This window comes from Rhinopithecus bieti, unplaced genomic scaffold (genome assembly GCF_001698545.2).
Source record: "Rhinopithecus bieti isolate Rb0 unplaced genomic scaffold, ASM169854v2 scaffold_1348, whole genome shotgun sequence".
Taxonomy (NCBI): Eukaryota; Metazoa; Chordata; class Mammalia; order Primates; family Cercopithecidae; genus Rhinopithecus; species Rhinopithecus bieti.
Window position 1 is genome coordinate 281,193 of NW_016803373.1, and position 14,476 is coordinate 295,668.

Sequence of the window (14,476 nt, forward strand, 5' to 3'; positions counted from 1 at the left end):
GGAGAGGTGAAAGGAGTGGCTGAGGGAGGAACATCGGGAGGGGCGGTGGGAAGCCACGCGGGAGCAGGCCAGGAAGGTCCATAGGGAGGGGGTTTGGAAGGTCGGGAGAGAGGTGCCCCGCCCTCGGTCCCGTCAGGAGATGGAGGTAGAATCCTCCTCTACTGGTGAGGTGGGGGCCGAGGGCTGGGTTTTAGCCAATAAGACCTGGGTCATTGAACACTGGGCGCACAGGTCCGGGTGAGAGCGCAAGTCCTAAAAGCCTTGGACATAGTTAATTTCTGACCATTTTCCTAGCCTTTGACAGAAATTAGAAAGGTCTAGTAGAATATTATAGTCAAGCATGCCTTCGGGTGGCCATTGAGATTGGTTGTTTAATTTATATTGTGGCCACCCAACGGTGGAAAGGAAAATTAGCCTCTTTTGCTTTAGATCCTGAGCCAAATGTAAGGTTTGTAAATTTTGGAGGAGACAACCCAAGGGGGTGTTCCTAGGGATTTTTGACTGTGAGGTTCCCATTGCCCTAGCTAATAGAAATGGAGGCCGGTCTTGGGCAGCGGCAAAGCGTCCTTTGCCGCTGTTAAAGACCGGGGGCTTGTGGAGCCACTTAGGAAAAGAGAGAAACTTCAAGAGGGACGTCTCCAGGTTGAAGTTCTCCCAGCAGCCACCAGGTGGCCTAAGCCTCGGGCGTGTACATGACTTCAGGCCGAGGGGACTACCGACCGGATGAACTAGGGAAGGGGAACACTCACCAAAGATGGTGACTTCAGAGTGGCGGCAAAAAGGAGCCAGAACGCTTGATGCACCCAGGAAGGTCTCTGGAGCTGGAGTAGTAGGTTCGTGAGGCAGGAGGTTCCAAGGATCCCCCTGAGGGATACCGAGGAAGGGTCTCCTCCCGGGTTTCGGCACCAACTGTCTTAATTTAATTTAATTTAGGAGAGCTAAATAATTAAACATGAGGCCAAAGTACATAAGAAAGCGGCAGCCTTTTTATTGCAAATATGCACACACTCTTGGGCGAGGTTCACTGGTCCACGGGAAAGGGGCCAGGGAAGTTGCGCCAGCCTCTGCCGGAGGTGGACTTTTATGCATTGGTACTGGAAGGGGGAGGGCAGTGGGCGGGATAAGGGCGTGATAGGGGCTTCTCCCTAGGCGTGGCCAGGTAAGTTTCCATCTCTTCTGATTGACGTCACCTGGCGCATGCTTGGTTGTCCTGCACTTTCCCGGTAGGGGGAAAGTTGGTGATGAAGAACCCCGAAGCAATTGGGACTGTGCCATCTTGTTTACCTTCCTCCCCCATTTTGTCCCTTCTCCCTCACCCAAACAGGCAGAGGTTGCAGTGAGCTGAGATCGTGGCACCGCACTCCAGCCCGGGCGATAGAGTGAGACTTTGTCTCAAACAAACAAACAAACGAACCCATCTTGTTACTGGAAAGTGGTCTCAATCCAGACCCCAAGAGAGGGTTCTTGGACCTCACGCAATAAAGAATTAAGAATGAGTCCATAAAGCAAGTTTATTAGGAAGTAACAGGATAAAACAATGGCTACTCCATAGGCAGAGCAACAGCTTAGGCTGCTCAACTTATAATTATTCATAGTTATAGTTATTACTGGATTATATGCTAAACAAAGGGTGGATCATTCATGAGTTTTCCAGGAAAGGAGTGGGCAATTCCTGGAACTGAGGGTTCCTCCTCTTTTTAGACCATGTAAGGTAACTTCCGGACAATGCCATAGCATTTGTAAACTGTAATGGTGCTGGTAAGAGTTTCCTTTAGCATGCTAATGCATTATAATTAGTATCTAATGAGTAGTAAGGACGACCAGAGGTCACTTTCACCACTGTCTTGGTTTTGGTGAGTTTTGGCTGGCTTCTTTCCTGCAATCTGTCTTATCAGCAAGGTCTTTGTTACCTGTATCTTGTGCTGACCTCGTATCTCATCCTGAGACTTAGAATGCCTAATCTCCTGGGAATGCAGCCCAGTAGATCTCAGCCTCATTTTACCCAGCTCCTATTCAAGATGGAGTTGCTCTGGTTTGAACACTTCTGACAATCTGATGAGATTTTATGGTTTGTAGGCTGTGACTCCTCACATCCCTTAGATAAGAATTTGGGGCCGAGTGTGGTGGCTCACTCCTGTAATCCCAGCACTTTGGGAGGGTGAGGCAGGTGGATAACGAGGGCAGGAGTTCAAGATAAGTTTGACCAACATAGAGAAAGTTCATCTCTACTAAAAATACAAAAGTAGCTGGCGTGGTGGTGCATTCCTGTAATCCCAGCTACTTCAGAGGCTGAGGCAGGAGAATCGCTGGAATCCGGGAGGCGGAGGTTGCAGTGAGCTGAGGTGCCGAGATCTTGCCATTGTACTCCAGCCTGGGCAACAAGAGCGAAACTCCATCTAAAAGAAAAACTTGAGCAAGAGAGAAGACAGGTCAGAGTTTAGTCCTCAACCTCTCCTCAAACGTTCCACTTAGCACTACATGAACCATCTCACCTGGCTGGGAACTTACACAAAACCTGAGGAAAAGAAGATAGGGCCTATTGTCTGATACTAAGTTTTTGCCACACAATCAGAATAGAGCTTGAAAGAGAAAAGGTTGAATGACTGAAAAGTAAAGGCGGCTACATTTCTTACACATCCTAGTTTGTGGATTGAGATGCCTATTTGCTACATTTGTTACTTAATAAACGTTTGCTGCATAAAATAATTGAATAAATAAATGAAAAATAAAAATTTGAAACAGATCCAGGGTGAATGTTTTTTGATGAGGGAGCCATAGGCAAGGTGGACTATGTTGATAAAAAGAGTTAAACTCTGTAAAATGTTTGAAAAGATTTATTCTGAGCCAAATATGAGTGACCATGGCCTGTGACACAGCCCTCAGGAGATCCTGAGAACATGTACCCAAGGTGGTTGGGGTGCAGCTTGGTTTTATACACTTTGGGAGACATGAGATTTCAATCAAATACATTTAAGAAATACATTGATTTGGCCCAGAAAGGTGGGACAACTCAAAGCGGGCATTGGTCGGGGGAGAAATGGGTGCTTCCAGGTTATAGGCAGATTTTAAATTTTTCTACTTGGCAATTGTTTGAAAGAGTTATCAATAGAAAGGAATGTCTGGGTTGTCTTAAGAACTTGTGGAGACCAAAGTTTTATCATGCAGATGAAGCCTCCAGGTAGCAGGCTTCCAAGAAAATAGATTGTAAATGTTTCTTACCAGACTGAAGATCTGTGCTGACATTAACCAGAGAGGTATAATGAGGCTAGTGGGACGGGGCCCTAGTTCCTTCATGGCCTGACCCAGTCTTTCAGAATTTTAGAGTGCCCTGACCTAGGAGAAAGTCCATTCAGATGGTTGGCCAGGGGGGCTTAGAATTTTATTTTTGGTTTACATCTAAAAGAAGCACAGAGGTCTAGGCATCCAGAATCGTGGTTACTGGTGACCATGGACCTGCAGGTGATGGTAAATTCTCTCTTTTTGTTCCTGGTGTGTTTTCCTTGGGATCCTTTCTATGAGAAATGTAGGCAGGGTTTTATTTTTCTAGGTTCCTAGGGGTGAGGTGCCTCAACAAGAAAAAGGACCAGTTTTAGCTTCAGGTCTATGTGAAAGCGGTTAACACTGGGCTTGGAATGGTAGATACTCAATGATTAAGGCTACTTCTTATTCTCGATTCTTCTTTCCAAACCTAACTCGTCTAATCACTTCTAGGCCCCGCCCCTTCTGAGCTCCCCTCCTTCGGCCTGTATGATAGGCTCTTCCTCCATTTCCGGCTTCTGGGACTCGGGTGCACCACGGATTCCGGTGTCATGGCTGTTTGAAATCCCGGGAGTCGGTGAGGCGGCTGCAGGTCCCTCCCTGCGGAGCCGCTGGTCCGGCTGGCGGGGATGTGACCGCGGGCCCGGCCGGCCTGCCTCAGGCGTCGCGTCAGCTCCCGTGTCCGTGCCCTTAGCCCACACCGATGGCGGGATCCGGCTGTGCCTGGGGCGCGGAGCCGCCGCGTTTTCTGGAGGCCTTCGGACGGCTGTGGCAGGTACAGAGCCGTCTGGGTAGCGGCTCCTCCGCCTCGGTGTATCGGGTTCGCTGCTGCGGCAACCCTGGCTCGCCCCCCGGCGCCCTCAAGCAGTTCTTGCCGCCAGGAACCACCGGGGCTGCGGCCTCGGCCGCTGAGTATGGTTTCCGCAAAGAGAGGGCGGCGCTGGAACAGTTGCAGGGTCACAGGAACATCGGTAATTGCCGCTGGCTCCTTTCTCTTCTTGCCCAGGTCACAGTCCGAGCACACTCCTCCTCTCGCTATCTGGCGTTCTATCTTCCTGCCCTTCTGCGGGAGAAGCGGGTCTAGCCTTCTTTATCACCCGATCCAGGCCCCTTTCCCCTTTCACTTTATTACTGTCTGCGGTATAGTGGAGTTGGTGGTCTGCTTCGCCAGGTGTCACACAGATGCTCAGTAAATTCTGTTCTGCTTCGAGTCCCATCGGAGAATGCCGCATTCATTAGCATACAGAAATATCTTTTCTAGTGAGAGGAGGCATGTCTTTGCTGATTGTCGTGTCTTGTGTGGAAATTTTTGGATCTTTGCATACCAGTAGAAAATGGGAACTATGTCTGGGCCTTGTGACATCAATGCTGGTAACTCATATAGCTCACCTGTTATATATTTAGTACGGATTTGGAAGAAATGATTCACTATTCCATGGGAGCCCTTATAGAAGTGTGAAATTGAGGAACACTGTACCTTTGCTCTCGTGAGACTGTTTCATGAATCAGATACTCAGAATGTAAGCTATGTAATGATCACTGATGATTGATCTGTGAAAAGGTTTCATTTTCATTACACGACAGAAAGCGTATCATTAGTTATAGCTTTGGTTATTAAAGAAAAGTGAGTTTTTTATAATACCATTTTGGAGAAGAATTAACACTAGTGCTACATTTTTTGAGTATACTAAATGGTCTATTACTGTAACTTTGGTACTGAAAAGGGAAAATTTTTGCAAGCCTAAGAACTTGCTGAATCTCTGCAAGATGAGTTGAAATTTCATCCGGAAAGTCTCAATGTCTTCGTTAGTATTTAGATTATAGATAGCTGTTTGTTTTTCTGCTTTAATTTGTTTTTGAGACAAGTTCACTCTGTCACCCAGGCTGGAGTACAATGTCGAGATCACAGTTCACTTCAGCCTCCAATTCCTCCTAAAGCCATCCTCCTGCCTTAGCCTCCCAGGTAGCTGGGACTACAGGCACGCAGCACCATGCCTGGCTAGTTTTTTGTAGAGAGGTGGTTCTCCTTTGTTACCCAGGCTGGTCTCCAAACTCCTGGGCTCAAGCAGTCCTCCTGCCTCGGTCTCACAGAATGCTGGGATCATGGGCATGAGCCACTGTGACAGACCTAGACTGCTATTTTGGATGAAGAAGCAATCTTTAGTTTGGTTTTTGCACATTGTGACATTCCTTTTAAAAGAGTTGCTTAATATTTGGATTTTTACTTTTAAAATTTTTTTTAAAAGGACCTCATGATGCAACAGTAAGTTTTATTTATTTATATTTTGGATTTTTACTTTTAATCATTTTTGGTTGGCACTCCAAGTTCATGTTCATCACCACTGAATACTCGGTGAAACACAAATTGAATAATTGTACTGTATGTAGTATCTGTGAATGGTAATCAGCTATTGTAGGCTGTCTCATCTTATTTTTATTAAAATAACCCAGTTGCCAAAAGATCTTATTCATGGGAAAAATAAATTACAGTGGAAGCTTGCTCAGCAAAGTTATCCTTATCTAGACTATCGCAAGTTTGTACTGCAGTTACCAACTTTAATAGTGACTTACTCTGAGTCTGATTTTTAAAGTATGATAATTTCTTTTTCTAGTGACTTTGTATGGAGTGTTTACAATCCACTTTTCTCCAAATGTGCCATCACGCTGTCTGTTGCTTGAACTCCTGGATGTCAGTGTTTCGGAATTGCTCTTATATTCCAGTCACCAGGGTTGTTCCATGTGGATGATACAGCATTGTGCCCGAGATGTTTTGGAGGCCCTTGCTTTTCTTCATCATGAGGGCTATGTCCATGCGGACCTCAAGCCACGTAACATATTGTGGAGTGCAGAGAATGAATGTTTTAAACTCATTGACTTTGGGCTTAGTTTCAAAGAAGGCAATCAGGTAAGAAATAACCTTTTCTTTTCTCTCGCAGTTTAAAATGTAGTGGTCTGAGCCAAATATTTTTAAATGACAAGGGTAGTTTAGTAGGGACTTACAGGTCATTTTAATCTAAAATACTGAAATGCCAGGGGATGCAGCAAATCAAAAGAATTTCAGTGCCACCGTGTAAAAAAAAGACATAATGTTTGGGTCAGGTAGGAGGAGCCAGTGAAGCACGAGAGCTCTGGAATTATTATAGGTACTTAACCTACATAGAATGGTTTTCTAAATTTTATGCGTGTTTGGCTAATTGCTGAGTTAATGTTCCTGGTCCCTTCAGTGTTGGGGCTGTAGCTCGTGGCAGAATGCATGGGATAGTTCTGCCAAATCCTCCTTTCTCCATGGTTTATTGTTTCTTTGCAGTGTCCTTATTATCAGCAGTGCCTAATAGGTAAGAGACAATCCAAAGAAGACTTCTTTATGAGCACTATATGGAAATGTGCAGCTTGCCTCTGAGAATTGCCCAGTTAATGAACCAAGGAATTATGGTAACCAAGGACTAAAAATTTTTAGCATTTAGCTTGGCAGTGGGTTTACTGCACTGTTAGGGAAGTAAATTCACCGTAGAGATGGATAGAAAGGGAGCAGCTTTTTTATTGGTTGTAATATTTACTCATCTTTTTTAGGATGTAAAGTATATTCAGACAGATGGGTATCGGGCTCCAGAAGCAGAACTGCAAAATTGCTTGGCCCAGGCTGGCCTGCAGAGTGATACAGAGTGTACCTCAGCTGTTGATCTGTGGAGCCTAGGAATCATTTTACTGGAAATGTTCTCAGGAATGAAACTGAAACATACAGTCAGATCTCAGGAATGGAAGGTAAACTTCACCAGTGCTTTGCTTTGGGGTCCTTACTTTCAATTTAAGAGTATATAATTTATGATGATTCTTTTTTTTTTTTTTCTTTTGAGATGGAGTTTCACTCTTTCGCCCAGGCTGGAGTGCAATCTCAGCTCACTGCAACCTCCGCCTTCCGGTTTCAAGCAATTCTCCTGCCTCAGCTTTCTGAGTAGCTGGGATTACAGACGCCGGCCACCTCGCCTGGCTGATTTTTGTATTTTTAGTAGACACGGGGTTTCACCATGTTGGCCAGGCTGGTCTCGAACTCCTGACCTCTTGATGCACCCGCCTGGGCCTCCCCAAGTGCTGGGATTACAGGCGTGAGCCACCGCGCCTGGCCAATTTATGATGATTCTTTTAGAGAACTCTTGATTGCTGTCTGTTGTTGGTACTCCTCTTTTTCTATTTATGATACTTGTATGCCACTACCAACTCCTATGGCTATCAATGTGCTAGTGAGTATTGCATTCTTATTGTTCCTAACCTGTGGCTTGGCAGATAGTAAGTGCTTGATGAAATATTTGAATGAATCCTTTTTCTTGAAGAAGCAAAAGTGGTTTCTTTTGTTTACTAACAGTAATATTAAGTTCTAAAGTGTTACTAACACAACCATAGCTTATAAGTTAAATAATAATGTTTATAGATTATCTTAACTCCTTTACAGTTAAAAAAATTATTTTTACTGGGCATGGTGGCTCACACCTGTAATCCCAGCACTTTTGGAGGCTGAGGTGGGAGGCTTATTTGAGACCAGCCCAGGCAAAGTAGTGAGACCCTGGTCTGTAGTTAAAAAAAAAAGTATAAAAGGTATTTTAATACTTGTTTAATATCAAGACGAATAATCATTCCAAAGCATTGTATTTATTAAACCTCAAAAAATTAACTGGGTGTGGTGGCACACACCTTTAGTCCCAGCTACTCAGGAGACCGAGGCAGGAAGATCACTTAAATAGTAGCCTAAAGGATACTGATATTATCTCAACATTAAAGCCCCACAATACCTTTGAAAACATTCAGTAGTTAATTCCTAATTTATAAATGCACAAAAAGTTCATTCAAATGTTAGAGGTTTGGAACTTAGATATTAAGCAACAAGCTTTTGATACTAAGCAACAAGCATTTTTTTGAGCATGTAATACATACTATATAGCTATTATAACATATAGTTTTGTTTCTTTTAAACACCTAGACACTGATTTCTGTTGTAGCATTTCCTGGAAGGGATATTTTAATAGCCCAATGTATATACCTGATGCTTGTATGGGTAAAAATTGCTTTCTTGGGAATAAAATCAGTATCATTCTTTATTATTGGTACTCCAAACAATCAAGAGTCTAAGTATTCTTTCTTAGTGCTAATCCAGACATACATCAGTTATTTGAATGAGCTTTGACTGTCTTTGAGCCTTCTGTACTATATCTGCTTGGCTTAGAGCTCATCAGAACTAGATCACATTCAAATTTGTGTGAAATTTAGAGGGGTGATGTGCAGTAATGGGATCTCCAATATATGCCTCTAGATACAACATTATTTTTCTGTTTTATAACTTTCTATGGAGGCAGAAAATGCCAACTGATAATGAGCATGGGCTCTAAAGTCAAACTACTAGGGTTTGTATCTTGCCTCCACAAAGGTCTTACTAAGTTACTTATTTAGGTTCACTAAGCCATGGTTTGCTTTCCTTAAAATGAAGATAATAATGGCATTTATCTCATAAGACTATTGAGGTTAATAAAGAAATGATACTTTTAGCAAGCAGCTCATGGTAAGTATTTAATAATTTTACTGATAATGATAGTACTGATAATGATAGTATCAGTTCTTTTAACTCATATACACAGTTCTAAATTCTGAGTTAGCATAATATTCAAGGAGAAAATATATTCCTTAAAGATTTAGAGAATGAGTAATATGACAAATAAGATGTTTTAATACTGCATCATATTCTCTTTGATAGTTTATTTCTGTCTGAAAACCAATTGAAGACTCATCACGGAGATACTCTGAGTCACCTATTACACATTCATTTTTGCATTAAACTACATTCTTATGTGGTTGCATTGGTATTTATTTTTTCTTCTTTTGTCTAGTAGATGTTCACAAAGTGCTAGGTGCTGAAAATGAAGAAAAAATGTTCTTCTCTAGAAGTGTATAATTATGTATATTATTTATTCTGTTAAGATTGTAGGATCTTGCTGGACATGATGGTTCACACTTATAGTCCCAGCATTTTGGGAGGCCACAATGGGCAGATCACTTGAGCCCAAGAGTTTGAGAGCAGCCTGGGCAACATGGTGAAACCCCATATCTACAAAAAATACAAACAATTAGCTGGATGTGATGGCACACACGTGTATTTCCAGCTACGCAGGAGGCTGAGGCAGGAGGATCACTTAAATCTGGGAGGCAGAGGTTGCAGTGAGCTGAGATTGTGTCACTGCACTCCAGCCTGGGTAGCAGAGCAAGACCCTGTCTCCAAAAAAAGAAAAAAAAGATTGTAGGCTCTCAGAAGATGGTGTTTTCTGTTGCATTTTATTCTCAAATAGTGCTATATGCCTAGTACTCAATATACAGACTGAATAACCAAAGGAAGACTTTTCTCCCTTTTTTAAGGCAAACAGTTCTGCTATTATTGATCACATATTTGCCAGTAAAGCAGTGGTGAATGCCGCAATTCCAGCCTATCACCTAAGAGACCTTATCAAAAGGTATGTTACACATACTGTAAACTTGCTTTGCATACATGTACTGTGTGAAATGGTACGTCTTTTTTTTTTTTTCTGAACAGATTTATATTATTTCTAGTTTGCTTGATCCATGTAGGGGTTTTGTTCCCCTAGAAATAAGTCTATGCAGGCTAGCTTCCTATAAGGAACATAAGTAATCAAATAGTTTTACCAAATTTGTTTTCAAAGGAATGTTCTTTTGCTCATAGTATCGGATATTAAGCTTTTCCTGGCAGCTGCCTTTTCACTGGAAGATAGATGCTGAGCCACTATACCTTTGGCCTCTCATAGCCCTGGCAGTTCTATATACTTGATGGTAAGCAGGTTTTTAAAGAGAATCTTTATTAACTAAAGATTGAGTTTGCTTTTGGACTACTCCCCTCCCCTAAAAAAAAGACCCAACAACCATTTTGAATAAGATAGTTTTTAATTATACTTTAAATTACTCTTGACAATGGTCTGGGGACAGATACAGTTTTTCTGATGTCTGAATATATCCAAATACAATAGATATTTTGAAAATACAAATGTGTACAGTCGTGTCATTTAACAATAGGTATCTGTTGTGAGAAATATGTCATTAGGTGATTTTGCCATGCTAACATCATAGAGTACCTACATAAACGTAAATGATTCAGATTTCTGCCCACACCTGGGCTATATGGCAGAGTCTATTGCTCTTAGGCTAAAACCTATATAGCATGTTACTATACCAAATACTACAGATAGTTGTAATACAATGGTAAGTATTGTGTCTAAACATAGAAAAGGTACACTAAAAATATAATATAAAAGATTAAAAATGGTATACCTTATAGGGCACTTAACCATGAATGGAGCTTGCAGGACTGCAGTTCCTCTGGGTGATTCAGTGAGTGAGTGGTGAGTGAATGTGAAGGCCTAGGACATTACTGTACACTATAAGACTAAGGGTAAAACTGTGTACTTAGCCTACACTAAATTTATTTAAAAAAAATTTTTTTTTTTTGAGAGAGAGTCTCACTCCATCACCCAAACTGGAGTGCAGTGGCACAATCTTGGCTCCCTGCAACCTCTGCCTCCCAGATTCAAGCGATTCTTGTGCCTCAGCCTTCTGAATAGCTGGAAGTACAGGTGCACGCCACCATGCCCAGCTAATTTTTGTATTTTTAGTAGAGACGGGGTTTCACCATGTTGGCTAGGTTGGTCTCGAACTCCTGACCTCAAGTAATCTGCCTGCCTCAGCCTCCCAAAGTGCTGAGATTACAGGTGTGTGCCACTGCTTCTGGCCAAAATTTGTTTTCTTCTATAATAAGTCAGCTTAACTGTAACTTTTTTACTTTATAAACTTTAATTTTTGTTTATCTTATTTACTTTTAAATTTTTTTGCTAAAAACTGAGACATAAGCACACCTTAGCCTAGACCTACACAGGGTCAGGATCATCGATATCATTGTCTTCCACATGTTGTCTTACTGGAATGTCTGCAGGGGCAGTAACATGCATAGAACTGCCATCTCCTATGTTAACAATGCCTTGTTTTGGAATACCTCACAAAGGACCTGCCTGAGACTATTTTACAGTTAACTTTTTGGGGGAGGGGGTGCACTTTAAAATAGGAATAAAAAAATAGTTACAAATACATAAGCCATTAACACCTTTGTATTGTCATTATCAAGTACAGTAGTTTTGTTTACATCTGTGTCCTACCGCAACACATTACTCACCTGCATTACCACAAGCATGTGAGTGATGTGTTGCGATAGGGCATTAATGGCTATGATGTCACTAGGGGATAGGAATTTTTCAGACCAGTATAATTTTATGAGATCACTGTCGTATATGTGGTCCATTGTTGACCAAAACGTTGTTAGGCAGTGTATGACTGTATTATTAAATAGTAGGCTTTTCAGGTTTCTAGACTATGGACCGGAAATGAATAAAATAATTAGTACATCAGAAAAGTATGGATCCCTTGTTTGAGTTAGAGTATTATAGTTTCCTTTGAATATTGGCCCTATAAACCTTTAATTATTGGCCTATAAACCTTAATAATTGGCCCTATAAACCTTTAAATTAGTTTTATTAATTCTTTACTTTGAAATAGTTACAGACTCACAGGACTTTGCAAAAATGTTACAGAGAGGTCCTTACCATTTACCCAGTTTCCCGCCATGGTAATTATTTATATAACTGTAGTATATACAGTATCAAAACCAGTAAGTTGAAATAGGTATAATCCACAGGATTTATTCCGATTTCACCAATTTTACACATACTTATTTGTGTGTGTATTTTTCAAATTAGTTTTAAATAGCTGTTAGTATCTGATTGATATGAGATATTATAAATTGCATTTTACATTGAAGAGAAGGGAGTGAAAAATTATAAAATGGATTATAGCCTGGAAGTTAAATCATCTAAATTCTAGTATTGACTTTTTTATTTTTATTATTTTTTAAATAATAGCTCCCCCCATTTTACATAGAATACTAAATTTGAAAACTATAGAAAGTCATGATGAGGAAAATAAAAATTATAAACCCACATTCTAGTGTTAGTACTTTGGTATATTTCCTTCACTATTTTTCTGCATATCGCATTATATATGCATACAAGTCGCTTGAACCTTTTTTGTTGTTGTTGTTGAATAAAGCACAGCTACTAAAAACACTAATTAAACAAATGTGTAGCTTAATTAATCTGTTGGAACATTGTACCCATCTTGTAACTACCATTCACATCAAGAAATAAAACTTTGCCCACCACCCTGGAAGTCCTGTATGTGTCTCATCCCAATCTCATACATTTTTGTTTCCTTGAGTGTCTTATATATTACTGCATTGTTTCTGTTGAAAGTTTCGTGACTCAGTAAAAGTCACTTGGTCTTCCAGCCTGGCCAAGATGGTGAAACCCCGTCTCTACTAAAAATACAAAAAATTTAGCTGGACATGGTGGCGGGCGCCTGTAATCCCAGCTGCTCAGGAGCGTGAGGCAGAGAATTGCTTGAACTTGGGAGGCGGAGGTTGCAGTGACCCAAGATCATGCCACTGCAGTCCAGTGTGGGCAACAGAGCGAGACTCTGTCTCAAGAAAAAAAAAAAAATCACTTGGTCTTCTTGTCTAGATGCCCAGAGGATTTTAACTTTTTCTTCAATGTGTAGTAATTTTACCAAAATATATTTTGACTTTGATTGTTCTGGGTCAGAAATACGGTATGCCTTTCACTGTGTAGTTTCAGATCTTCGTTTGTTTTAGAAAAGTGTTCTTAAAGTACAGTTTAAATTTTTTTTTTTCTGTTCTTTTTGGTTTTCACTTTCGTGTCCTCCTAGTCTACATATGTTTGATTTTCTTTGCCTTATATTCAATATTGCCATTTTTTCTTTTTTTTTTTTTGAGACGGAGTTTTTGCTCTGTTGCCCAGGCTGAAGTGCAGTGGCATGATCTCGGCTTACTGCAACCTCTGTCCCCTGGGTTCAAGCAATTCTCCCACATCAGCCTCCCAAGTAGCTGGGATTACAGGCTACTGCCGCCATGCTGGCCAATTTTTGTATTTTTAGTAGAGACAGGGTTTCACCATGTTGGCCAGGCTGACCTCGAACTCCTGACCTCAAGTGATCTGCCCGCCTTGGCCTACCAATGTGCTGGGATTACAGGTGTGATCCACAGCCTCCAGCTATCATTTTTGCTTGATTCTGTATTTTCTCTTTTTCCTTTCTTAAGAGATGAGGTCCCACCATGTGCCAGGCTGGTCTTGAACTCAAGTGACCTTCCTGCCTCAGCTTCCCAAAATGCTGGGTTTACAGGCATAAGCCACCACCCCCAACCCATTATTTCTTTTGTTTTCTTTCTTTCTTTTTTTTTTTGGTGTGTGTATGTGTGTGTGTGAGACCGAATCTCACTCTGTCGCCCAGGCTGGAGTGCAGTGGCACGATCTCGGCGCACTGCAAGCTCTGCTTCCCGGGTTCACGCCATTCTCCTGCCTCAGCTTGGGCGACAGAGTGAGATTAGCTGGGACTACAGGCGCCCGCCACCACGCCAGGCTAATTTTTTATATTTTTAGTAGAGATGGGATTTCACCGTGTTAGCCAGGATGGTCTTGATCTCCTGACCTCGTGATCTGCCCACCTCGGCCTCCCCAAGTGTTGTGATTGCAGGCGTGAACCACCGTGCCTGGCCTCTTTGATTTTTAAAAATATCCTCCTTTTTGCCTACTATTTCTCTTTAAGACATTATTTGTTGTGTTTATTCATCCTTGTATCTCTTGTAGTGTAATTTTATTTTATGAAATGATTTTCTTTTAATTTCTAATTCTTTCCTGAGTTCTAGTACCTTATTTTTGTGATTTTCAATTTTTTTTTCTCTTGCTCTTTCACATCTTGTATCACTCCTCCCCCTGCAAAAAACTCAAATGAGCTAAAGACAAAAAAATGTCCTTAGCTCTTTTGAGTTTTTTGCAGGGGGAGGAGAAGACAAAGTCTCACTCTGTCGCCCAGGCTGGAGTGCAGTAGTGCAGTGCTCACTGCAACCTCCGCCTCTCAGCTTTTAGCGTTCCTCCTTCTTCGCCCTCTCAAGTAGCTGGGATTATAGGTGGACCCCACCAGGCCCAACTAATTTTCATGTTTTTAGTAGAGACGAGGTTTCACCATGTTGGCCAGGCTAGTCTGGAACTCCTGACCTCAAGTGATCTGCTTGCCTCAACCTCCCAAAGTGCTGGGATTGTGGGCATGA

At 41.7% G+C, this 14,476-nt stretch overlaps 1 protein-coding gene across 2 annotated transcripts in view; it reads left to right on the forward strand.

Moving 5' to 3' along the window:
* The first annotated feature begins 3,238 nt into the window (after positions 1-3,238).
* UHMK1 (U2AF homology motif kinase 1) overlaps positions 3,239-14,476 on the forward strand; it is a 30,957-nt gene continuing 19,719 nt past the window's right edge. The window contains exons 1-4 of one of the 2 annotated variants that reach the window (XM_017881637.1): positions 3,239-4,033; positions 5,871-6,163; positions 6,829-7,020; positions 9,655-9,749. In XM_017881637.1, coding sequence (XP_017737126.1) covers positions 3,748-4,033; positions 5,871-6,163; positions 6,829-7,020; positions 9,655-9,749 — 866 coding nt within the window. In that variant the 5' untranslated portion in view covers positions 3,239-3,747. Of the gene's footprint in view, positions 4,230-5,870; positions 6,164-6,828; positions 7,021-9,654; positions 9,750-14,476 lie in introns of both variants that reach the window. The other variant, XM_017881644.1, reaches the window with a different exon arrangement.